Below are 26,949 nucleotides of genomic sequence, written 5' to 3'. Positions count from 1 at the left end.
CCCAAGTTTTATGCATCATGACTTTTTTTTATTTTTTTTAGAACCGTCATGTGTTTGACACTCAAACTACAGTGCAAACATGGAACATTTTTAAAAATTCTATATGCATTTGTTGTCATCTGCTACTGAGCCACATCACAAGCGACTCAAAAATTGTTTGACATTTTCATAGGCTGTAAGTTTTGAATCTCAAAACGTTCTTACAGTTCTTACTACCCTGCGCAGGCTCTGTTGAATTACACTGCTGGGTTTTCTTTTGCAAATGCAAAATGAAAATGATAATTGTTCAGCAAACAATCTGGGAAGTAGATTGAAAAAGTAGTAAATAAAGCTATTGATGTCTTACTAACATTGTACAATGCAGCTGCCCTACAATAACATGAGGCAGTGAAGACAGAAAATGAACCAAACAATGTTAGTTCTTCCACAAATTTTAGAATGAGGCTGTGAGTTGCGTTAAAATAGTTAAAAAATGTTTCTTTAATTTGTGCAAAATCTTTTGAAAAGTGAGTTTTGCTACCTTTCCTGTGACCTCAGACAAATACACTGAAAGTAACATGACTTTGTAGCTTGAAGCTCAGCGACTTGACATTTGCACTGAAAGGATATCTGACCTTGCATGGTCGCACTGGGATCAGCTGTGTTAATCAAAGTGACTGGGATGACAAGACTCTGGCCAGAGGTGCTGCTGCTTATGGACACAGAAGCAGTAACGGCTGCTTGAGGGTTCACAGCACTGACGGTGTACTTTGAGAACGTGGGGAAGTCATGATGTACCTCCTTCTCTTGGACGGCAATGTAGGGAGAAGAGGACACCACCTGAGGACAAAAAAGTTTATCAAGTTTATTTAAACGGTCATAAAAATAGAACTATGGCACAGTTTACAAGATATTTTACTGTAATTTCTGACCTCTATGTTGGACAGGGCGGTAATGGGGCCATAGATGGTGAGCTCAGCTGATGGGTGCAAGTTTGAGAGCAGCAGCTCCGTCTGGTCCGAGTAGAGACCCGGCTCTATGGGCAGTCGAGTGCTGACCTGCTCCCCAGAGAAGGCACTGCCCTCTAGGCCTGCCTTCACCAGCAGGTTGGTCATAGATATGCTGAGTACACGGGTCTGTTGGTCAGTCATGGTTTGCAAGGTCATGGAACATGTGTAGAGGCCTGGGACAAGAATAGACAGACATAAAGTACACAACATAAGGGAGTATACCTCTACAATAACACTTCAATATCAAACAAAGTCTAAAATTGTATCTGTAACTGTTTACAAGTTAGACAGCACGATATTTGCTCTTATGTGAAATCAAAAACAAAGATTAGATTTACTGCATTAAAATACATACAAAAGTAAACCAGTGTGTTTATTTTTGAAGACAGACTCAGTCCTCCTCAGCACAGAGCATGCCAGTGTTGCACAAATTCCTGAACAAACAATCTGCCATTCTTCAGAGACATTTTTTTTTTCAGCTGCTCTTTGCTGGAGGAGTTGCCTTGCTCTACCTTTCTCTTTAAAATACTTTAAAGATATTTTATTGGATTCAGGGAACATACTTGGCTGGGTAAAAGTTTTTTCTTCTTTAGCAATTCTTGTATGTTTTAGGTACTGTGCTTTGGATTGGTATAATGCTCAATATTTCATTCCAAACTTCTAGAGATAACGAATCAACTTGGTAGTCTATATTTTCTACATTCACAGACATGCATGCTGCCATTTATAAATGCCCCCAACACTGTTTGCACACATGCAACCCCACATCATCAAAACAACACCTATGTCCTTCACTGCTGAGGCTATGCATTCACTGTGGTAGTCCTGGCCAGGTTCATGCAAAACACCCTTGACATCATCAAATTTAACTTGTTCTCATCTGACCAAAAACGCACTTCCAACATTAATCAGGCTCCCTATCCATGTTCTTTGGCAAAGTTTAATCTTGTAGTTTTGTGCCAAAGAACAAGCAAGGTTTTTTTTTTTTGGATGCCATCCATAGACATTGACGTTATGCACCATCCTTCACACTGTCTGAGCTGCCACAGAAACTCTGATTTTCATCTATAGCCCGTGTGTCAAGTCTCAAGCACATGCCCATCTGGTTTTCAGAGCAAGATTTTGAAAGTTACTGTCTGTAGCATTATTGTCGGAGGGCATCAACTGTCCTCTGAATAGTGGTACTATGGCTCCTTCTATACCTCCTGATTACTGCTGCAGCTGTGTTACAATAAATGTTTTGCTGGTCATTTTGAGTTGATCTTCCTGTCTTCTTTTCAATTATTACGAAGTCTCACAATCAGATTTTTAAATTCCTCTGACTATTCTTCTCCATGTCGAACCACACATATAGCCAATAGGTACAAAACTCAGAACGTTCTAATGTTCACAGGTCATATTTATAACCATGTTCATGCGAACTAAAATAGGCTAACTAAAAGTCACACGTGCACTTCAGCGATAACAGATTTTCTAACGCCTGTACTCACTTCTGTTGCTCAGACTTTCTACATTGGGGACTTTGTTTTCAGTGTACTCTTGCTCAAGTATTGGTTTTTGGACTGTTTACCACAGGAAATGCGCTACTTAACTTAGAAATAATGTAATATTGAAGAGATGATACAATTTTGAGTTCTTTGACATGTTAGCGCTATTGCAAAGGCGTGTACTCACGTCTGCTGTATACTGTAAAAGTGGTGGTTCAAGATGAAGTATTGATGTGCATGTGGGACAAGAACTGACCATTGACGACACCATTTATGAGACCCCTAACATAATTTGGTGTCAGAAGGTGAACAGTACATACAAGCAATATATACATATATTTCCCCTCATTTCTAACCTCTGAATTTTTCAGGTAGTGTCATTTCACAATCACATGCTGTTATTAAAAACTCACTAAGATTCAGCTGAGTGGTTACAGCCTTGTACACACAGTGTGGATCCCATCAGAGATAAGCCAACTGGGGTGAAGTCCCAAACCCCCTGACATAATTAGACCAGTGCTTTCAAGCAACAGGGAGTCTCCTTGGTTCAATTCATCATCCGGACACCTTTTATAGTCCCTGCTAAAGTCATTCCATGGGCAATGCAAGTATTGATTACACCCTTGTAAACAGTATTTTTCTGCCCCTTCTGCAGAGCGTAAACACTGTGTCTATGGCTAGTTTCAGGTACTTTGATTTTGGAAAACAGTGCCTAAAAAGGTAGCAAATTATGTGAATATCAAAGTATAGACAGTTAGAGGGAAGTTTGGTGCAACAAATATATTTTAATAAATAGCAGAAGCATAGTACCAATCCCCTAATTTAATACACACAAAACTGAAGCCTGTTGTGACTCCCACTTAACATTAGTCATCTAAATCAGAGTTATATTCCTAATGATTGTTAACACCAAGTAAATAAAGTCAGATGTATCTGAATATATTTAAATAATGTAACACTGCTAAAAATGCTTACAGTCTGTATACAATTACAGATGACTCCTGGCTTCTCTGACCATAAACATGATCTGACCGGGATTAAGATCAGCCTTACCGGTGCTGGGGTCAAAGCTGATGTGTGTTTTGAAGACATCATTAGCAGGGAAGCCAACAGAGTCGCTGGTAAAGCTGAGATGGCAGCCTATAGACGTTTCTGGCTGCAGCTGTGAAATAGCCTTAGTCTGGGCGGAGGAACAGGTTCCTGCAGTGTAGAGCACAATGGACAAAGAATTGAAAAAATAAAATTAAAAAAATACTTTTGGGATCCAAAAATGTCTTTCATTATTAATGACTTCTACTTTAACTTATTTATGAATCTTTGGTTTAGCAGTTGGGACAAATGAGAACAAGGTCAGATATTTAAAATGAATAATTTGACATTTGGGAAATAAGCGTAATAGCTTTCTTGCAGAGAGTTAGGTGAGTTGATTTATTCGACTGTCCTATCTGCACATTAAATATAAGACTAACAGGGTGAGGCAGCTAGCCTGGCTCTGTCCAAGGCTAACAAAATCCTCTTACAACTCCCTGTAAAGCTCATTAATTAACATGCTTTACTTTGCTCAAGTAATGTGTACAAAAAACAATGTGTAAACATGACATATGCACAGTTTGTAATCTTTACAAGTGTTGCTTCCCAGATTGTTATTGTTGGACATGGTTACATTAGCTGTTCCCCTGTTCCCAGTCTTTCTTGATAAACTAAGCTAACTGTCTGCCAGCTTTAGATTTTCCATACAGATGTGCAAGTAGAAACAATCCTTTCATTTGACCCTCTGAACCCCAAAATATGCCAGCAGATTTTAAAGCATTAGTTATTCTTTAAAAAAAAATAACCCAAATAACACAATTTATCATAGCAAGAAACTGTTAAAACAGGACGAATCAGATTTTGAACTTTCCCCAATGGTCTACAAACAAATCATGTATGATTTGTTTCATTGGGAAAAATTGCCAAATCTTAGCTGAAAATTGCGATATTTTATCAAAATCACAGGCCTCATTTAAAAATTTGACCAAAAAATGTTTTTGTGTAAAAAGAAAAAAGAAAAAAAAAGAAAAAATTAAAAAGACTGATTAACAGTCACATGACAAAACTCGGGGACTTTTTAGCTGAACTGGGCTGAACTGCAGGCTGTGTTCATACTGAGCAGATAGGAGGCAAGTATAGAAACAAAATAAAAATCTAAGTCGTAAAATATCTATATGTTGTTCCACCATTTTTTTCACCACTTGTAGCCCCTCTGGGAACTTGTAAACCTGTTGGTTGTGCTGTTTCCATAAAGGTGCATAACTTAATATTGCATACGTTTCACCAAGAAAGCAAGTAAAACTATTTCTTTCACTAATGCAAAACAAAAAAGCAGTCAGTTTGAGTACCAATGAGGTTGGTTCCTTTTTCTCTGGTGGTAAGTAGGATCTTTGTGTCTTTGCCATTCCTGACAGGTGTAGCCTGTGTAGTCTGCAACATAGCTGTCGTCCTCGTAGGTGCTTCTACGACTATCTGCAAAAGCATACAAAAACAAAAAACAGCCAATGAGATAAAAAAAAAAAAAAAACCCAAAGGAGATACAGGTGCGTGCATGGAATAATGACATTATATTTTACATCCACCAACTAAGTGTTTACCATCAATCACGTCAGACTGTCGGTGAAATAAACTAATTAAAACACAGTTGAGCGTTTAATATTACATTACGGATTCTTGTATCAATCTCTCCTGTCACACTGATAAAAACATTACCCTCATTCCTTTCATTTACTTAAAATGCTTGTGAGCACTTTTCGTTTTTGGAGAAAATACTGAACTCAGTCTCATCAATTCTTACTGTGTTAATAGGAAATATTCATTTAAAATTGCCAGTTACATTCCGCTCACGAGGAGGAAGCAGCATGACTGGATGGAGAATGCTAACACTCAGAAAGCCAATTAATCCTTCCCACGCGCCATCATGTACGACAATCTCAACAGCAGCAATGTCATGGCCACATGCACACACATTAAGCAGCGAGAATGTGTTTCTCATAGGTGATGATGGATATACTACACCCATTGTACTCTTTTATTCCCATTATAATACATTATTGAAGGATCGATACAGTATGATGCACTAGCAGGGATGATCAGAATCTCTGGAGGATAGTGGTGTCAAGAGCAGAAAAAGAAACCTGAGAGGTGTGCGGTTTGCATAATTAGAACACAGTCTGTTTCTTGTAGCACATTTATCACAGCTATGACTAAAATGTAAACAAAACATGCCAGGGTGCATTTCATGCTTTATCACACAACCTGTCAGTGAAGCACTACAGCTCTGCTAGTAGTTATTACCTACACATAACGTACCTCTCTGTATGTTTTCAAAATACCAGGAATCTCATAGTACACAGTAGCTGTCCCAGAATCTCTGGCTACAGCTGCACCACTTTTTGGGTCCACCTGAAGAACACCATTTGCAGAGGAGCTCCAAGTACCATGGACACCTGCAGAGAAGGCACAAAATAATGTCAGTTTAGTGGAATCTACATGTTTTTAAAGCCAAACTGTTTATAATACACTAGAGTAAAAACAAGGGGAACTAAAAATCCAAACAGATGTAAAATAAAAACGCACTTTCAATAAAACCCACAGGACAAAATGCTTCGAATGTCACTTGAACAGAAAGAAAAACTAATTATGATAAAATGAAACTGAATAAAGACTAAAGAACACACAAAAGGAAAAAAACATACAGATAACACAACTTAAGCCGAATCTAAACTCTAAAACTAATATTTAATTAGCTTTCAAAATGATTTTCCTTTCCACTTTCTGGTAAGGATTTTTTTTCTGTCTGTATGGTGCCTAAATACCATGTAGATGTCTCACCATCTGGACTGGTCAAATGGACGTGGAAGCAGACCACATCTCCCACCACCAGTTTGCCGGCCCCATGCATGTCGATAGCATGCTCAACAGGAAGGGGAACATAGTCTGCCACACCCATGTTTTCACTGTCCCACACTGCCAGAAGGGTGAGGCCCACATTGACTGTCCTCACTGTCAGAGTGTGGTTACCAGGTCCAACCCCCACCTGCACAAGGTCATCTCTGCAAGGGAAAAACAGAGGTACACATTAAATAATTTTGTTTTACATTAAGTGCAGTTGTACATTCTCAAATAGTGCGACTGATAGAGAGAACTTTAATTTCAATTGTACAAAGTAAAGACAGAAAAATTAATGACCTATAGTTAAACAAAAAAATATGAGCTAACAAAGATGTGATTTTCTTAGTATTTTATAAAAACAAGTTCTTTTAAAACCTAAATGTGTTTTGTGGGAACATAAAAAATGCATATATCAATAAATATCAAACAACAATGTCTCCTGATTCAACCACACCTAGTATTTAGGGATTAGCAACTGAGAAAGTCAAACAAGTGTGACATAACGTTAACGTGTAAGACCACGCTTTACTCTAATCCAGTTCTCACTGTGTTCTTTGCAACCACATCCCGTGCCCCAGCATCGATTCCCATTTGACCCTCATTTCACACCCTTGGATTTGACCTCTGACGGAACCTCATTGCCTCCCTCACACATTTGCATTCGTTCTAATAAATAAATTTGCAAATGAATGACACTGTTGCCGTTATTGGAGAGCTTGGTAAACTGAAAACTGGGTCACTAACGTTAGGCTAAGTTACTTTTGTGTTTTATTTCCCGCTGGAAAAGTTCTACTTCACATTTTATTTATCTTTTCCCTTTTAAAAAAATGTCCTACTTTTGCCTCTTGCACCAAAGCATTCGTTCTGAACTAATAGGGCCAAACTACTCCAACCTGAGGTATCAATAAAATCCAATAGGCTCCTTGGAGATTTAATAGGATTTAATCACAGGCCAGTAATCGCAGTCCCAGCACTATCAGACCCTTACTTCTGATTTTGATACTTTTGCCCTAATTGTCTGTCAGCACCTGGAGAACAAGGTAATAGAATCAATTTATTGTGCAGACAGATGAGGGAGTCCCTCAACGATAGCGTAGCAATGCTCCTCCCTGCCCAACACTCCTATTAATTTGGCTCACTCACTCAGGTGGAAACAACTAAATCTGAAATGAGGTTGAAGGAACTGCCCAGCAAATTAATGTTGTGAACTCTTCATAGATCCTGCCTCATAGCCATGACCTCAGCTGCTCTGGTTGGACTGTACTGATATTAATGCACATGATGTGAATAAACTGGGGTGGCAGACAGCAATAGAAAATATTGTTAGTGTTCTGAATATACACGGATGAGCCAAAATATTATGACCACCATCTGCCTAATGTGCTGTTGATTTATGCATGCAGCCAAAGCAACTGTGCTTGTCGAGGCGTGGACCATACAACATCCTGTGACATCAGGAGCTCAGCAGCAGTCCTTTTAATTCCTATTAGTTGTGAGTTGGAGCTACTGTAGATCTGTTTTTTTCCCCCAACACACTGTCTGCTGCTTGTCCATTTTCAGACCACCTCACTGAGAGCACTCCACAAGCCCTGCCATCCAGGTTAGCCGCTTCATCTAACTGCATGGTGAGTGGTCATATTGTTTTGACTCATTGGTGGATCTATCAATGCCATAAAAATATACCACACCAAATACATTCACATACAAAACCACTACCATTTCAAGAACCTATAGTTTTATATAGGAGAAGTGAACAATGATAAATAAACAATGTCTAACTGAAATGCATTTAGTAGAGGATGAGTAGTTTGTGGGTTGACATGACTTGTCTGACAGAATTTGAAATAGTGGGAGACATTAGCTCACGCAAGGCTGGGTGAGGTTGCAAAAATGGACCACTAAAAGAGGCCTTGGTTCTCTCTATAAATAATGCCCACACAGCAGGATAATAGCTTTTCAACCTTGAGGTAGTGACCAAACAGAAAAACATATCATCCTCCTTCCTCTGCCTGTCTAGAAGTCATGTTTCACTCATTCAGTCACACAGTTTATGAATGTATGAATTATGCCAGTAAAGCACAGCAGTTCTTGACACATGATAAGGGGTGCTCAGGAACCTATAGGCTGCATGGGGACTGACCTGTTTGTAGAAAATGTAAGGTGAGAGTTGGAGCTGTGCAGAACCTCTCCAGTAATGGCATGAAAGTGGACAGCAAAGGTGAGTACTATTCCCAGGGGGAAGGCTTTCAGGCTCTCTTTGGTGTTTGTGTAGAGCACTGGGCTGGTACTGAAGCGCACATAGGACACAGGCAGCACCTGAGAAGTGAAGAGTTGCAGTCATTAGGCGCAGAGACCATGCAATCGGTCATTTCAAGACAGTATTATTCAGAATTAGCCTTTAGCAGCACATTACTGGCAGCTCATGGTTCAGTATGGCATATGACGGATGACTTGTTACAAAGATTCTGCTTAAAAATCCATAATGGCAGAATATCCTTTCTATATTCTTGCTAGCTAGCACCTAATGTAGGAAAAGGTGCAGCTTCGTGATTTGCCGTAAAATGCAAAAGGAGGAGGGGGAAAAAAATGCTGTTTTTGTAATATGAGCCTACTGCATCTCTAAAAATAAGCTTGTTTTTTGTATGTCCTTGATCTAACTGACTGTATATTGTAATCTATTATTAGCTCCATTAATCCTCTGAACCCCTGACCCCTGGGATGAAATTCATGTCATTGTTTATTTTTTTAAACTGCAGAAATTGCAACTTTTACCATAGCCAGAATCTGTACAAATGTATAATGTTATTATTATGCCGTTTCCATAGAAGTGCAGGCTGTATATTGCGGTGAACTGGGTACCTTGGAATATAAAACATCTGAAAGTTTCAGCAGTCTGATTCTGATTCTGAGTCTGACATTAACAGCTTCTGGCAGGAGGTCAGGAGATGTATTTCATTCTCAATATCCAGAGGACAATACTTTTAAAAGCAAAAATCGCAAACAATTTTCATGCAGTGTCTCTTACACTGACCTTCACAGCAAGGATGAGAGTTTGATTGACACCAAAGGTCTCTTGTGAGGTGATCAACAGAGAAGATATGCCAGTGAGAGAGCCAGAGAGGAGGAAGCCTTTGTAATCCACTTGAGCAACAACACTTTGTTCGGGGCAATCCAGCATCCGGTAGGAGAGTGCACCTACCCCATCCCTATTAAGCAAAGGAAAATTCAATCATATCAACTTTTTCAAAGTTATGCAATGCAGGCAAAGCTGTTCGAGAGACATACTTTTACGTATGTATTCGGAACAGACAAAACCCACTGTGCAGACACTTGCAACTCACCTGTTCGTTTGGAGCTTGAGGGCTGAGTTTGGAGCCATCAGTAACTCTCCAGCCTCTACTCCAGGATTAAGCATCTGCAGCTTGTCATAGACCTTGATCAAAGCAAAATGTTGAAACTCCAATTATTAAAGGGCTTTAATCATTCTTTGATGTTTCTGCACTAGTGACATGTCATAGTTTAATACAATTTGAAGCTGGATGCATTCAGCTCCAACTAATCTGCAGTGTTATCACTTCACAAAATTAACAACTTCAGATATCCCAAAGCTCAGCAATTTTGGTGCTCTGGTGCGTTTAATGCCAGCTTTCCCCATTATGAGGAAGCAGCAGGGGAGGCGTGATCATGATAAGCAAAGTACTTCATAAAAGGTGTCTTTATGCAATATCTGCATACAGGATATTTGTGATGCTGGTGGTAAACACAAATACAATGTTTATAGCAGTGCTTTTTTTTTTTTTTTTAGGTAAGTACATCCACAAAGAGTTGTAGCCATTGTGTAGTACCTGGATCTGGACCTCATCTCTGAGCTCTTGCAGTTGCCCCATTAGCTGCCGTGTGATGGGGTCAGTAACTCTGAGCACCACCTTCAGTCCTGTCCGCCCTCTTGTTCTTCCAGTCACCCTCATGCCAAAGTTGTGCTCTGACTGAAGCTCCACACTAGCCTGAGTAGGACAGGGACCATTATGACAATGGTAAAAATAGCAGCAGCAAATCAAATAAAAACGGCAGCAGTGATGAGGAAGCAGGGACAAGGCAGAGGCTGACAAAGAAGCAGAGACGAGGCAGATGCTGGTTTTTAGAAATCTTGCAGTAATGGACGGACGGCATATCTTAAGTCAATCTGATAAAAGGATCAAAGGGAAACGGGACCCAAAAATAGAAACGGATCAGTGGCAGAAACTGAATGCAACATTAAATGCAAGAGCAAAAACCCTTAGTGCACGGTACCTCAATATGTCTTGGCTGGACATCCAGGATGTCTCTCTTGGTAGTGGACCAGTGAAAGGTGAAACCAGGGAGAGCGCTACCAAAGGAGAATGGAGTTTGACTGTTGGTCAAACCCATCACATATACAGGCATCTAGAAAAGGACAGAAAATGAATCAAGGCTATCAAATCATCATATACTTTTTTTGTTACACTGAGAACCATTTTAAACAGTTGTACTTAGATTTTAGGTCTGTTATTATTCATACCTGTGTTCCTGTCTTCATTCTTGTAATAGGCGCTCTGATTCGAATGGCAGTCAAAACCACAACCTCCACTTCTACCTGATCCTGAGGACACAAGAGAATAAGCTTTAAATGTGGCAAAGCTAAGTGAGCCATACACTGGTCAACGTCACTGATTTGTAATTACCTGAGACACAACGACTAGCTTCCCGGTCTCTGCATCAATAGCTTGGACTAGTCCAGTCACTGTAACATTACCAACAGCAATACCCCGGACATGGCCCATAGCATTAACTGAAGCTATCTCGTCATTGGAAATAGAGAAAATGATATTGGACTGAGGCTGAGGGCCACCTTCGGATGTGATCTATAAATGACAGCAGAAATGAGAAGAGGAAGGATAGTTTGAAAAATAGGGGAAGAGGGAAAAAAAAACAAACAAAAAATATTGAGTATCAGTTTCATGAGTGATCTTGACCACTCTGACAGTCTAATTGACAGTTTTCATCAATGCAGCGCCTGATACTGCTGAAAGCTATTGTGTTTTGTGTATAAGCCTACTCATGATTTAAAAAATTGAGATCCAACACAAATAATGTGTAGTGTTTTACTGAGTTTAATGATCACCAATTAGGAGGCTTGTTGGATAGATGGTAAATGCGTTCTAATTATGGCATGAGATGAGGCAAATGACAGGCAAGCTGGAAGTTTAAACCAAGAGCAATTAGGCTAACGTCATCTTCCAGAAGCATTCTGGCAGAGAGCTCTTTTGGAAGATAAACTAAGGACCAGATGAACTCTTCTGGCAAGATGAACTGAAGCCAGCTGTTTGCACATCCAGCCTAAGCATTAATATTCCACATACCTGCATCATTGCTCCAATTAGCAGAGTGATTTTCCTTGGAATGAGTTTGAATGGTGGAAACACCTAGAGAAAAATAGACATCTTTTTTTACAACATGTGCAACATATGAAAGTGTCAAAATTTGAAGAAAAACACTAAATCATACCTCAATCGGCTGCGGTGTAGAAGCAATTTTTCTCCCATTTTTATCCACAACAACAGCTGATAGAGTGGTCTGATCAACAGAGACACCTTTCACCAGGAAAACTGCAGTATCTTTTTCTGTGGATTCCACTACTGGTCTGCAACAGAGACATTCACAAATTTACATAAAACCTTGCTTGTTCTTACATTCTCAACCTAAACAACTCATTTTACATCACTTACCTTAGAGAGACTATCGCAGACGCTGCCTTGAGTTTAAGATTCATGAATTGGAAATAGCTGGCTGGAAAGGGCTTTTTATTATCATCCAAGACTCTGACATAAGCTTTTACGGATTTGCCAATCTCCACCTGTAATCGAGATGAATTACAGTCATCAATAGAAAAATAATAACTTTGGTTGACCGTAGGGGGAAACCAAATGATGCTAGTTCAAGTTAGTTTGCCTTTCACTGAAAGTGGGAGGGAAGGTGCAAGAAGACGATAACCATATTTAGTGCTTGGGAGTCACTGAGGCATTTCAGGGACGTGTGATATGATAGAGATTATCTAGTCAAGCAGTACCTGGACCCTCTAAGATGAAGGATTATGGAGCTGGAAACTGACCTTGTCAACCACCCTCACATAAACCTCCAGGATGTCAGAAACGTGCACTGTGGCTTTGGCAGGTGCTGGAAAAGCCAGACACAGGTCATGAACCATCACCTTCACCACACCTGGATGGACGGGAGAAACCTGGGCACAAACACCAAATGAAAACTCAATTCTCTGCATTCGCTTAGACATTTTTGAGCACTGGTGCAAATAAATCTATAATCCAATTAAGAGAAAAATAGCCATAAGGTTTCCTGAAAGTCCCCGTTGCAGATGTTCTGTCTTACCTGAGCTGTGCCTTGGGTCTCCTGGAATACCACATCTGCTATCCCTTTAACACTGGTATTGACAAAAAAGTGCCCCGAACCCTCTCGCAGGGCTAGATTTGCCTACAAAACAAAAAGCAATCAGTGCCTTGTGACAGTTTTCAAAATGATTATTCCACAATTCGGTAAATGATCGCAGTTCCCTCTTACATATTTCTGACAGATAGCTGGTCTTGCATGTGACATCAAAGTACACCCCTGAACACACACGCTCTTCAAAATCCTCTTACACAGGTGACTTGTTGTTAACCCTCACACCTTCCAAACACTCCTAGTATATCAAACATGAATCCACAGCACTAATATTTCTGTCTCTTACCTTCACATCTGGGTGGTTGTATATGGTCACTGTATCTGGAGAAACCTTCACATCTTCAACTAATAGCAGTTCCAGATTAGCTGAGACCGGGGTCAAAGGCTCAAACTGTACAGAAGAAGATGACAAGTGCAAAAAGAATTGGTACATTTATCACTAATGTAACAGACAGTTAAGGTTGGTTATCATTTGTATTTTAACAAATGCAGTTCAGAACAGTTCACACTTCTGATTCTTTGAGGTGCAGGTCTCTGCAGGTATGACAGAAAAATACCAGAACATTGATGCAATCAGAAAAGCATCTCCTAGAAGGAGCAGTAACGATACTTTAGGCAGCCGTAACTTGCCTGTAAAGAATCCCTGTTCAGACTGCTACTGCGTCCTTCTGCTTGCAGCAGAGTTGTATGAAACACAACTTAGAATGGAAAAATGTTTCCAACAGAGACACACAGCAAGATGAAGTAAGCATAACTATAGCTCTTTTCTGGTTACTTGAATATTTTACAGTTTACTTTGCCTACTTCACTGTAACAACAGCAGTCCTGATGTCATTCTTGTAAAACCTTTTAATACAGCAAAATGTAGTAAATACTGCTACAAACAGCTGAATATACTTACTGAGAATAATGCTGGCTCATGATTTATTAGGACAAATGCATTAAGAGATTGAAAGACATATATGCAATCAACTCACATGACAGCACAGATGAACAGCAGTAAATGTAAGGCAGGTGTTTGCAGTACTGTATTTATAAACCAGCGCAAGTGAAATTTGTTCAGGAACCAATAAGCAGAGGCAAAATTAACATGTATTTCATGATTTCTTTAGAATCTGACTTTTGTAATCACTTAAAAGTTGGAACTGGTTCTTGATGCCAAACCCTACAAAAAGTGCAGACAGGCACCATACTGGCAATGCCCATTATACAGGAAAAACTGGTTTTGGAAAGTACGTTGAAGATGTAACAGAAGTTTAAAAAAAGGAAGCATGTAAATACAAGTCTACTTGAAAACACAAATCATTTAAAAGGGTAACATCTGCCCAGACAAACAAAAAAAAGATTTTCTGTCTGAGATCAAGATTTCTTTTGAGAAACAGACCTTATGCAAGAAGGTTACACAGATATTTTGAATAATGTCTTATTCAGCTACTTCTGCTTTTTCAGAGGAAGTGAAAAGCTAGTTGACAAGACTTGGTCGGTGAGTGACTGTTTTCACTTACTGGACTGGGAACTTTGGCTGCTGCTAAATGTGAAACCTGGTAGCCGAGAGCTGTCGCTGTAATGGCAGCAATGCCTGTCTGTTGATGGACAAGAACTGTCTGACGTCCTGTTAGAGTTGAAAACAAAAAACAGAAAGAGTAATTACATGACATCAATCAAAAATTGTTGCAATTTCTTAACTACTGAAACATTCAGGAAACAAAGGGTGAATGGACAATTCACTGTTTCCTGCAGGTGTTTTTAGGATTAAATCCTGCCAGAGATTTTTTTTTCTCATTTTGTTACCTCATTGCTTTAAAGTTAAGCCGACCACCCACTCTCTCCTAAAAACAAAACAAAACGCAATGCAGTTTTTTTTACCATGAAGTTTCATCTGTTTGTTGCTGTCCTCAAGCAGCTGAAGCTCCATGGGCATAGTGGGCTCAATACTAGCCAGCGACACTTTTGTAGATTCCCACAACATGCTCAGAGAGCTGAAATTGTCAAACGTCCTTCCTTGTTGATCAAAAGCAGCCAAGTCCAAAATGGGGTTGCGGTCATTTGAAACAGGTACCTACAAAGACAAAAGAAAAACAAGCACACTATTTATATATAGGACATTTTACTTCCATTACACAAAAATAACTCAGTAATTATTAACCTTTTTTTTCTTCTTAAGAACTAAAATCTGTTCATATTTCCAGCGTCTTTTTGTAGATGTCACTTTCTCCTTACAGTACAAGAGTATTTCTATCAAAAGATTTCTACAAACACTAAAAGAACATTTCTTCAATGATTTAGGTCTTTATAGCTCTGGGTAAAATTTAGAAGTAGAAAAAATACAAATAAAAATGTATCTATGCAGCAAAATACAGCAAAGGAAAGACTGCTGACCCTTTTTTGAAGGGACTGCACACATACCACTTGTTTGTTCTGCTGCAGCAGCGGGCAGGTCAGATCCAGCTGTGGGCTGGTATACACTGGGACCAGGGTAAGGCGAGATGGAGGAGCACAAACAAACTTGACCACTGCTGGCTCCACAGCAGGATAAGGATTGGTCACACTGGCCTTGTTCCCGACCATCACCTCCAGCACCTGAAGAATAACATAACAACTCCATTGACAGATGACAAAACACAATAGCTGTATTTCTAGGCATCACAGTAATCTAGCAAGGACAGCTCTACACAGTGGTACCACTATAGCCTATAGATAGTTTATAAAGTTAGGATTTTGAACTATTGTATTTGTCCTCCAGTAAAAAAATAAAAAAAGATGGAACATTCCATTTTTTGGTGGTGTCATGAATGGTAAATGGACATGATTTCAAGTGCACCTACCTGCTCTCCCAGGGCCCTGCAGGTTGCTCTGACCCAGTGCTGATTATAGTTGTGAGATGAGGGACTAGCCAGAGTAAGGCTGAGGCTGGCCTCGTCCTCAGCGCTCAAGTTACAGAAGAACTTTGAGGGCTCTAAAACCCAAGGCCGTGGTCCACCCTCAAACAACATGGTTTTGGATGATCCCAGGGTCACCACAGCAACAGATACTGGATCAATCGCCTGCCAATAAACATGATGCATTATTATAGGATAAAACAATGTTTCAATTTATGATGTTAAAAAACATTAAAAAAAAACAAAAAACATGCATTAATTCACATTTTATTGGTCATTCTACTGTTAGGAGTAACATAGCTGGGAAAAGTTAAGCTGAAATACACAACCTTACACAGCAAAGAAACAGAATTAGGTCAACCTTTAGCTGCCAGGGCAAAACAAGGGAAGAACATTTCTGCAATATTTTGAAGAATTCTGCTCAAACCCATGAAAAAAAAAATACACAGCCTGTGGTGCATCAAACAATATGGTACTGTACTGATAACTTGTGAAAAAAACACAGCTACTATATCTATTGTTTAGGAATGACAAGATTTTTCAGTGCAGATCAATTGGTCGCTTCGTCCTAATGCATGCCATATTGCTATATTCTACCACAACAGTTAGTTTCATTCTTGTGCCTTACCAGAGCCCTTGCATAGAAAACAAATCAGTGCAGCAAGTGTGTAATGCATAATTAAAATGCACAGAGGAAACCCAGGAGGAGAAAATTTTAACACTTGCTGATCATTGCATTTCTGCCTTGACAGTACAGGGGAGGCTGTTCATGAATGTGAATGTGTGTGCATGAGTGAATTTGTTTCCTTAGAAGACAAGTGCTAATTGGAGCTATGAGGGCTGAGTCACAGGAATGAAAGCAAATCACAGCAAAGACTACAGGTAATATTCAAGATTATTACACGTTGCACTTGCCACATATCAAACACATTTTGTCACTCACAAAACAAAGAACTACAAAAAGAAATTAGCAGTTCGACATGAAATGTTGAATCCTTGAGTAAATCACTTCAAAGTTCATAATATCAAAGTCCTGCAGGAACAACACCTTTGGACTCACTCTGAGAGGAAGATAGGCAGCAATGGTGATCTTGGCACTGAGGTGAACATTGCCGTGGGTGTAGCTGACAGTAAGCATGGTGTATCCAGGGGCTAGAGCCTTGGCTCTCACTCCACTGCAGTGGTCCTGGCCTGGAGCCAGCCTCCCTGGATCAGGACAAACAGGTTGGAGAGAATTCAATATTACAATGTACCAAAAAATAATTGTTCACAGAGGTGTTCTCATTTATCTTCCTTTTTTTTAAAAACACACTGGGGTACAGAGCAGTCTTATTTTCTCCCCAACACATTCTTCTGATTAATAAGATTCCAAAATGAAAAACTACAGATTCTGCAAACAAAGGAATTCTCAAAAATATAAACTTTGCAGTGGCAATCTGAAATCAATAAAAAAATTATACTCCAGTGCTTGTATGGACTGTGCTCATAATATTTCCAATAAGTACATTCATGAAATGTAAGTCAGTGGCTGACAACCTTGACCTCTAAACATTCTTATATTTATTATTAATTTAATTCTAACTCTACAAAATTAATTTCTAGCATAAAGTACAACTTGATTGACAGTGCGACCACAGTTTGTGGTATTCATGGACAGAATCTCAAAGTGCAGCCGGGCTGAGGATGGTGTCTGGTTTAGGGACCTCTGGATCGCATCTCTGCTCATTGTGGACGACATGGTACTATTGTCTGACCTTTAGGGCACACTGGAGCAGTTTGCTGCCAAGTGTGAAGCAGCTAGGCTGCAAGTCGGCACCTCAATTTTCTAGTCAATCTACATTCCAGCCCTCATCTATGGTCATGGGCTCTGGGTAGTGACAGAAAGATCAAGAACGAGATTACAAGCAGCCAAAAGAGTTTCTGTAGGGTGGCTGGACTCAGCCTTAGAGACAGGGTGATAAGCTTAGACATCCAGAGGGACATCTGCCTCTTGGGAGACTTCCTGTGGAGGTTTTCTGAGCACGTCCGCATGGGGGGAGACCACAGGGTAGACCCAGAGCTCGCTGGAGGGATTTATTTATCTCATCTGGCCTAGGGACACCTTGGAATCCTCAGGAAGAATTGGAGAGAGGGATGGATGGATGGATGGATGGATGGATGGATGGATAAGTTTGCAACTTTCCTGAACTTGTGTTCTCATGGAAACTGTACAACCTACATGAAAATAAAAACCAAGGGGGTGCATCCTACTGGATAGTGTTACCCCAGTAAGTAGACAACACAATTGTGGTAGGATCCTAAGTTGACCCTCCGAAACATGTACTTTCACTCTAGCATTGCTAAGTAAACCATACTCACAAAATCTTTACCCGCAGTTCAAGTACAGTGTACTGGCCAAAGTCTGTATCACTCATAACTCAAATTGATGAACTGAAAGAGTGCCCCACAGAGGCAGTTTCTAATGCTTTAGTATGCGTTTCCGTCTGCCTGTGGACAGTTTCTAATCTTGTTGAAACCATGCAAGCCACAATCATAAAACTTTACAATGAGTAGTATAAACCAAAATGAAAGCAGAGTTCAAAAATAAATGCAGTCCAACCTACTAATGACTACCAAGTATTCTTGGGTCAAAAAGTCAGCATGACACGACATTTTGTGAATTTCACATAATTTTGTGCAATTTCTTTCACCACACACCACAGTCTTGTCACCAGGACTCACCATCCAGCAGCTCAAAGACACCGTGGTTCTCCTCCTCAACAAGCAGGTCAAAGTGGGAGCAGTCACTCAACATGACCTGCTCATTTTCCACCTCTTCCAGCAGCCCGAAAATCCTGAGGGGCAGATCCAGAACCAGGCCCAACCTAGCCTCTACTGGGCAGGGGGCAAAGTCCATGGCAACAGGCTCAACAACATACACCTACAAGAACCAAGATCAGAAAGGTGTTGAAGAGTTTTAAAACAGGGAATGATGATAATTCAAGCTTTAAGACTGAAATTCAGCAGTGACAAAAGATTAGGTTTGTGGCACCACAATTAATTTGGATAAGATAACTAAACTGTATGTTATAATATTTACATTTTCAAGATTGATAACAATGTGCTTTAAAAATAATTATCTGCGACTTTTTTAATTTTCTGAAATCACCACCTCAAAGATAAATACTTCCACTGGATAGAAATATTTTGAAAGATACAAGAAGCCTCACTTTGATTGGTATTTTGTAAAAAATTGCAGTAACCAGCCACATTAATAAAATTCTAACATTAAAATTGTTTGTTACAAAACAGATAAATATCTTTTAGAGATAAAGATTTCGTTGAAAAACTCCACAGTGAATGCAAAACTGAAACTCAAATCATTCAGCAAAATCATCAGGAAGATTGTGTGCCAAAACCTTCATATTAATATTCAACAGGTGAGTCGTTTCACTATATGGCAGTTTTTCATGTCGACTTACCTTCATATGGCCGAAGTGTAGAGGGTTACGTAGATCATGAGCATAAATTACACTGACACCAATGTCAGTGACTGTAGTCATCACTCCTCTCACGGTCACTGTGGCGACAGCTGTGTTAGAGGAAGTCCAGCTGAAATTTCCACTCCCTCCTGTTGCCTGCCACATGCACCAGAGAATAGGAGACATCGGGACAACAGAATGGCACCTTTAATTTTTGATCTTACGTACGTAGAGACTTCATGGTAAAATGACAAACTTCAACTAGACTTTTGTAAATTTTCAATCATTGTAAACTGACAAATGCTGACATTTTCTCCCCGATAACTGATCAAATGATCTTCAAGCACCAAGTTTGAAAAGGAATAATTACCTTTATTGTGTACTGATAATCTCCAACTTTAGGCTGCCATGGAAATGTGAGAATACTAGGACTAAGAACTATGGGATTATAAATTTCCACATCCTGTTCATTGTGGACTGGGTTGGCAAGTGCATGGATCCTTCCACTCTGAAACAGAACAAAAGCCAACAGAAATGTTTGAGTTCTCTCTACTGAAGTGGAAGAAAGTTACACAAGGTTAATGCAACAATGATTCAACAATAAAGAAATAAATTCTGACTGATAAGCATCAAAGCTGCAAACAGACTCACTTCATCCACAACAGCTTTTAAGGTAGCATCAATGAGAGTCAGGCCGTCTTTCAGTGCTCTGACATGATGATATGATCCATTCAGAGAAGACCCCAGGACTTCAAAATACTCCACAGGGAAATTAGTGCCAATACGGACATTCTGCAAAATCAAAATACGACAGACTTTTAAAGTACTGCCTAAATCCGATTTTATATACAGCAAGCAAAACACACTGCTAGTAATAGGGTGTCTCCATTTGTATATTTATGACTTTCACATTTGTGGGCACATTCCCCAGCAACACGTGCCACATTCACAAAGATATACAGATACATTCTTTTAAACATTTACTCAGTGATTTTACTGAAGCATACTTACATCAGAGAGGTGAATTTTGTTGCCAGTTTTATCAAATACTTCAATGTGGATATCATAAACTCTGCCCGTTTCCAGAACCCAGCTGTCACCTGGATGGATTTTAAACCCTAAAACAAAGAAAAAACATAGGTTTACCAAATCGTTTAAGAGCTACACTATGAAACATTTTTATTATGTTCTTAATGAAAAAAGTGAGAAACAAACCTATGTAGCCTGGTTCAACAACATACAAAGTGCTGTTGGGCAGGCGAGACACTCCTTGCATTTGAAGGCCTGAGTAGATGCGACTAAGGAAAAGTAAATCAGTGCAATGACAGCGCTGAACTTACTAGATTAACTTTTGCCAAATGTATACTACAACTTTTTGCATTTTAATCAAACTCTGCTCACAAATAAAAAACAAGACTTCGAGTAAAAACAATGTAATCATATATATATTATCAACACATGATTTCATGGTAAAGAACATTACATTACTCCATTATAAAAACCGCATGACTGCAGGCGTAATCTATCAGAAGGATACTCTTATGGTCCAGCACCACATTGATGTGTCCCAGTTGTACTGCTGTAACTGTGGAGGTCTTTTGATCCAGACTGGCCACAGCAACCTCTTGGTTTCCATTAGGGCCAACCACACTGTTCTGAAGGTGCAGTTCATAGTGATCACAAGGCATAGAGAGCTCTGAACAAACACAACAAACAAACAGTTGCTTAGGAGCTGGCATCGCTGTTCTACACAGAGATTTGAAACTGAAAAAAACAGCAGAGCTGCTCCACTCATCTGTGACATCAATGACTTAACCACATTTTCACTTCATATGCATCGCTAAACTGATGCTTGAATGCTACAAACTGAATTTTGCAGGTATACAATCAGGAACACTTGAAGTAAAATGATGAACTTTGCTCATCACTCAGCAGTGTCAGACCTGTGATTGTGCCCTGCCTTATCTTCAGGACTCTGTATCGGATGGAAGTTCCCGCCAGCAAGTAGACATCATGCGCAGGAATCAGCAGGATGTTCTCTAAGATCAGCAGCCTCACCTCTGCTGCACCCACATCCTGTGGTATGGATACCATGGTTACAAAACAACAAAGCCTCAGCTTCCCGCCTTAACAAACCAGAACAAACTGTATGCAGTGTTCAAAAATACTGATAAAAAACAAAACCAATAAAATGAATCTGCACGAGGCTGTTGGTCACTTTTTGAGTATTTTACACATTATCACAAAAATTACTTTTCTTTGGTCTTGTTGGACAGTGCCTTGTTTGGACATTGACTCAGATAAAAAAAATATTAGCCTGATGAAAACACATGCCAGATACTAATTTTGAACGATTTTCATTTTGAATACTAAATGTTGATTTTGAATGCTGTTGTTGTTGCTGATTTTATGTTGGTGTTGTGCTGTTTTTTTCTGGTGTAGCAGTTTCCCTGAGGTCTTGTACCGAAGGGATTAATAATGTTTTATTCTATTCCAATTCTTTGACAAGACATAACTAAAACTTAACTGTCACTACTACCATGACATCATATGTAAGGCATTGCTATTATGTAATCCTTTGCTATTTTTAGATGTCTGCATTTCAGGGGATGAGCACAGAGGGTCCAATTTAACTAGAACTTACTCTATTCTTCTGATTTCCTTCTTTCTATTAAAGTAGACAAGACAAAAACCTCGAGGATACCTGTGACTCCAACTTTGTGCTGGTGTCGACAAACAAGAAATGGATCATTCGTATCACTTAACAGCTTACCTTATACAGCTGCTCTTGTATTTTGGCCTTCAACTTAGCATGGCCTGTTTTCAGTCCTGACACCAAAATCATGTCGCCCTGTTTCCCAACACGCTCCATTTCAGATATGTATCCAGGGGGGGTGTATGTGGACTCAGAAAATTTAAGTACCCTTGAGGAGAGAAGAGAGACAGATCAGAAACACCTATGAGACTGACCTCTTTAATTTGACCACAAGAATGATTTGTTTTCAGAGGAGCCACAAGGTGAAAAAGAAACACGGCACTGACAAACCAAAAGGATAATTAGCTACGTTTTTATGGCTGGTTAGTAGTTGGTTGTTTGCTTTTGTCTACATTAGGTTTGCTAATAGATTTTTACACAAATGTCTTTGTTCAGTAGAGATTTAGTGCGTAATAATACAAGGAAGCTTACCGTAATGAACTGTAGGAATCAGTGAATCCATTCATATCTACATCTTTCACTAAAGTCCAGTCAAACACTAGACCTGCCAGGGTGCTGAAGGTGTTTCCTGCAATATATATATTAAAAAAAGTTTTACCATTTCTTCAGGCCACAAATCTTAAAGTTCCGTCTAAACATGGGTATTTTGAGGCTTGGTGAGGAACAAAGAATATTTTCATAGACCTTTCAACTTAAAGGCTGAGGTCACTATGCTTGAGTGTATAATGGATAGTGAACACATTTGTCTGAAAGCCTCAGGCAGTTGAATTAGTTAAAACAAAACCAATAGAAATTTCATTAAAGGATGCGTGCCGATCTTTTGCAATCTATTCCATTTGAGAAATCTAAAATGTACTTTTAAGCCAAAGCAAAGACAAAACAACAAAACACCAGACCCTAGAGCCATCATCATAAAGAAAGAGGCTATAGCTACAGCTCATTAAACTAAGTGTGCCTGCCCTAAATGGAACCAGTGGAACAGAACAAACACAGCTACCTCACAGTGGCAGGGGAAAGAAAATGCTGCCTAGAGTCAGTTCAGTCATTACTCTGAAAAGTCTTCAGAGCAACAAATAAACAATACAATATAGACCCCTTGCCATAGGAGAAGTGAGTAATTATATGGATTTTTGTAAATTCCTTGACATCTTAAGGGGCTATTTACTTATCAATAATTCCAGTAGTTTAAATTTACAATGGTGTTATTCTGTCATAAACCAAGTAAATGTCACCTTCAGAGTCCAGTGCATGAATTGTGAGTGTCAGGGGTGAGTCCTCAAGGTGTAGCTCTCTGGTGGTGGACACTATCTTGATTTCGCTGATGATGTCGACAATAGCATCACAACGCAGTACCTGTCCTGTAACTGCAAATGGAAGACGGGACATGTTAAGCATGACAATCAAAGTAAACACTTCACAGTATTTTAAACAGTACAAATACTGCACCTTAAACAAACAAGGATGAGTTCAGAAATAAACTGCCTGGTGTTTTTAAGAAACATGGATGCCTAATGATGTGCAAAACATATCGTGTACCCTATCGTGTCCATGAGTGTATGGAAATGACAGCAGAGTTTTATAGCTTTAAAGCTTCCTTTGTGCCAAGCTTAATGCTCTACAGTTATCAGTCTAGTCAAATGTTGTGGCTTCTTTGGTAAGTGCACTTTTACACGATTAACGGATTATGTTTCAGTAAAACAACAGCAGACACAGTGAGTTAGGCCACATTCATTTCAGATGCATGTGAAAGGGCCACATGCCATGCCATGACATACAGCATTTCACAACTGCAAAGAAGGAAGAATGAAAAAAGTGTTGTGCAATAATAATGGCAAGTTGTACAATACTGCCTGTTAGAAGTTCCATTCTTGTTATTATTGTATGCCGTTTTATATATTATAAATCAATGTGACCTTTAAACAGTTCAGTAAACCTGACACTACAGCGACAATAAGACACCCTGGAAATGCTGGTATCTGCTATAAAAATACATAGTTAGAAAAAATAAATCACAATAATTTATGATTGTGACCATCAGCCCGTAACAATGTTAGAGAACTATTTATATTTTTAAGAACTCATGTGCAGAGACTTATTTCGTGATTCCACTGGGGGCGGACGTGTTGCAATCGCAGCGCAACGCACAACCTCTAGACTGAATCCACCAGGTGCACAGCACAACCTTTACGAAGCATCTTAAAAGCATCTCTCCACTCTGCTCCACTAAAAATACATATCTCGTCTATTTTTGAGGAAAGTCATGTCAACCAGAACATAGCATATCTATCTGTGCTGAAAATCAGAAACAGCATAGAGCGTCTTGAAATAAAACACCATGTGCAGATTGCCGATTGCCTATCACATCAGAACATCAACGTCATAAATCCAAGAAATGCTAGGGTTCTCCTCAAGCTAACAAGCACTGTATATGAGACACATAAAATAATAATGGAGGATGGATGTCTTTTTAACTACTAAAACACAGCTACAAATGTTCAATCCATGACACTTGTAACTGGACTTAACTGCTAGACTACAGTGTAAAAATGTAGGAAATAGCAACACTATTAACATTAACAACAAATGAACCCATTTAACTATGTAGCCCAATTGCCTATGGCAAAAGCACAAAAATCAAGGAAAAGATGACCAAATCGGCACGTCAACAACATTCTGAAGCGCTCTTGGTGGGGCTGTGGGGAGGACAATACAATACTGTGTTGCAGACGCAACATCATAGACAATCACCCGGTCGAATCCAAGGGTCGAAAGCCAGCCAGTACTAACACATTGTACCCATTAAAAAATTTCGTAATGCTTGAGCAAGTTTCTATATCTACTTTGTTTGCTAAGTATTTAAGAGCGCTCCAAGTAACTATTTGTAGAGCATGCTGCTAATCAAAGATAATTGTACAAATGGTTTTCTGATGTCACCACTCACTGGACTTTTTGTACTGATAATAGCTTAACTAACTCAATTACGGCTCATTCTCAGTGACAGAAAAATGCAAAACCCAAAACATGAAACTGATTTCTAATGAAAAAAATGTTTCCAGGTCGTTTGGCCTTTTTCAGAAGTCTGTCATTGTTGGGAAACAACAAAAAAAGTCAAAGTAATAAAAACTTTCATTTTTCCCAACATAGGCTGCTTGCTGTGGATATTTCTATACATCTGCATACTACAATTTGAGCTACATCTTAGAGTACATTTACCAATACCCTAGGGATGACAATCCTCACCAGTGTCTTTATCCCTACTGTAGTAAACCCTGTTTACACGTTCTAAACAATTGACAAAACTGATCCCTGCATAAATGAAATGAAAAAAATACTTTATTCATCCCAGAAGGGAAATTCAATAATAATAATAATAATAAACTAAGCACATACTAATTTACTTGCTCGCATATTGTAAGCATCCTTCCAAATTACTGATTAAAATGTCATTGCTGTATTTACCAACATCTTCAGCTAAAATGATGCTCGTGAGTCTGGAGGGCTGGGTGGAAAGAGCCTTGAGGACAGCTTTCCGGGAGCAGCCTCTGCTGCTGTCCTCGTCCACAGCTTGAATACTTGCTACCTCTGGCCTGGTAGAAGTCCTGGGACACAAGGAACATTAAAAAACAAACAAACAAAAACGGGTTAAACACATTAGTGGAGTTGCCATATTGTTCTTCATCTGCCACAATACCAAAGTACTCAAACCCGTGTACAGTTTTCTTTTTTTTTTTTCAGCTACACGTATACAAGAATGTGTACAATATTATTTTTCCTACTTATACAAGAATGTGTGCAAAGTCAGTATTTCCTGCTGTGCAATATCAGTGTTTAATACATATAGAACAATCCAGTGCAATATTATTTTCCACATTCAGGGGAATCTGTGTCTTATCTGAATTTATACATAAGGAAGAATCTGTACAATATCAATGGTACTTACGTACATTTTGTGAGTATGTAGGTGTGTATATATGGAAAAGAATATTAACAGTACTTGCGCACATTTTTTGTTTATTTCTTCAAATGAAAACTCAACATTTTTGTACTATTCCCTTGTGTTCCTCTTGATCTGAGATTAATGCAGGCTTATCTCATCTTATCTTACTTTGCAACTCAACTTATCTTACTTTATGCACCATTTAATTTTAGGCCCAGCATAAAATGGATTTCACTTTCATACTTGGGGTTGACTTTGGATTTATTATGAATTAATATGAATGAATGAAGTCAAGAAAAAAGGACATTTGGAGATCTAGTTTGCAGGAGTTTTAAAGTCTCCCAGACACTGACATGTACAGGTTGCCCATGTGGCCTCACATGCCCCTATGCAATATGACACTCCTTCACAAAGCATGTGTCTCCCTCAGTTAATAACCGAGACTGTCAGCCTTCACAGTATCTCTACTCACCATTTGTAGCAGCCTTCAGTAGTCTCCAATGTGAAGTTAATTCTTGTACTTCTAGCGAGCGGCAGCAACACTTTGGGAATATTTAGCGTCGACGTACCGTTAACCTGATTAACGGTCATTAATAACAGCAACAGCAACACCGGCGGCTTCATTTCCGATTTCAGCAAGACAGCGTTAATTTGTTGGCGGCTAACCAAACTGTCGAATGAATGAAAGGTTTCGTTTCTACACGGGCTGAACTTACTTGGTCACATTAACTTAGCTATTTGTGCACGAGTTGTGTAGCCGCGGCGGACGTTTAGGTGAGCTAGCATCGCTGAGCCCCGAGGCTACTTCTCCCGTCAGACACACGCCGTCTTCCTGCCCAGTTTCACTCTGAGTCAGTAGTTATCAGAAAGCTGCCACATGATAGTGAACAGTTACAAACTCCTCGTATTCGGCTCCTTCGCCTTTGTTTTCCCGCCGACGATGCTTCAAAACGCTCAGCGACGGTCAAGTTATGATTCACGGTTTCGAATTGGTGCACGCAGCTAGCAAACAGTTGCTACAAATACGTATGTTTTGTACAATACCCGCCATTAGCAATAATTGGACTTCCAGTGTGCATGCC

The 26,949-nt window shown here is 39.4% G+C and overlaps 1 protein-coding gene across 3 annotated transcripts in view; it reads right to left on the bottom strand.

Annotated features, from left to right (window-relative positions):
- The window catches only part of nup210 (nucleoporin 210), a 32,150-nt gene extending 5,201 nt beyond the window's left edge, over window positions 1-26,949 (bottom strand). For 2 of the 3 annotated variants that reach the window (XM_008288239.1, XM_008288240.1), the window contains exons 1-37: window positions 26,340-26,949; window positions 25,390-25,529; window positions 23,163-23,294; window positions 22,402-22,498; window positions 21,988-22,138; window positions 21,158-21,290; window positions 20,752-20,910; window positions 20,430-20,498; window positions 20,226-20,332; window positions 19,866-20,006; window positions 19,585-19,722; window positions 19,215-19,370; window positions 18,475-18,673; window positions 16,814-16,959; window positions 15,700-15,918; window positions 15,281-15,454; window positions 14,741-14,933; window positions 14,380-14,486; window positions 13,161-13,265; window positions 12,803-12,904; window positions 12,528-12,656; window positions 12,145-12,272; window positions 11,924-12,059; window positions 11,779-11,841; window positions 11,101-11,280; window positions 10,938-11,018; window positions 10,691-10,822; window positions 10,246-10,404; window positions 9,742-9,833; window positions 9,432-9,606; window positions 8,541-8,716; window positions 6,341-6,561; window positions 5,819-5,955; window positions 4,855-4,978; window positions 3,530-3,676; window positions 912-1,162; window positions 615-819 (exon numbers count right to left, since the gene is read on the bottom strand). In XM_008288239.1, coding sequence (XP_008286461.1) covers window positions 615-819; window positions 912-1,162; window positions 3,530-3,676; window positions 4,855-4,978; window positions 5,819-5,955; window positions 6,341-6,561; window positions 8,541-8,716; window positions 9,432-9,606; window positions 9,742-9,833; window positions 10,246-10,404; window positions 10,691-10,822; window positions 10,938-11,018; window positions 11,101-11,280; window positions 11,779-11,841; window positions 11,924-12,059; window positions 12,145-12,272; window positions 12,528-12,656; window positions 12,803-12,904; window positions 13,161-13,265; window positions 14,380-14,486; window positions 14,741-14,933; window positions 15,281-15,454; window positions 15,700-15,918; window positions 16,814-16,959; window positions 18,475-18,673; window positions 19,215-19,370; window positions 19,585-19,722; window positions 19,866-20,006; window positions 20,226-20,332; window positions 20,430-20,498; window positions 20,752-20,910; window positions 21,158-21,290; window positions 21,988-22,138; window positions 22,402-22,498; window positions 23,163-23,294; window positions 25,390-25,529; window positions 26,340-26,491 — 5,356 coding nt within the window. In that variant the 5' untranslated portion in view covers window positions 26,492-26,949. The remainder of the gene's footprint in view (window positions 1-614; window positions 820-911; window positions 1,163-3,529; window positions 3,677-4,854; window positions 4,979-5,818; window positions 5,956-6,340; window positions 6,562-8,540; window positions 8,717-9,431; window positions 9,607-9,741; window positions 9,834-10,245; window positions 10,405-10,690; window positions 10,823-10,937; window positions 11,019-11,100; window positions 11,281-11,778; window positions 11,842-11,923; window positions 12,060-12,144; window positions 12,273-12,527; window positions 12,657-12,802; window positions 12,905-13,160; window positions 13,266-14,379; window positions 14,487-14,740; window positions 14,934-15,280; window positions 15,455-15,699; window positions 15,919-16,813; window positions 16,960-18,474; window positions 18,674-19,214; window positions 19,371-19,584; window positions 19,723-19,865; window positions 20,007-20,225; window positions 20,333-20,429; window positions 20,499-20,751; window positions 20,911-21,157; window positions 21,291-21,987; window positions 22,139-22,401; window positions 22,499-23,162; window positions 23,295-25,389; window positions 25,530-26,339) is intronic. The other variant, XM_008288241.1, reaches the window with a different exon arrangement.

Source organism: Stegastes partitus, unplaced genomic scaffold, assembly GCF_000690725.1.
Source record: "Stegastes partitus isolate 25-593 unplaced genomic scaffold, Stegastes_partitus-1.0.2 Scaffold548, whole genome shotgun sequence".
NCBI classification, from domain to species: domain Eukaryota; kingdom Metazoa; phylum Chordata; class Actinopteri; family Pomacentridae; genus Stegastes; species Stegastes partitus.
The sequence above is the reverse complement of the archived record's forward strand: the minus strand, read 5'-3'. Positions and strand labels throughout refer to the sequence as shown.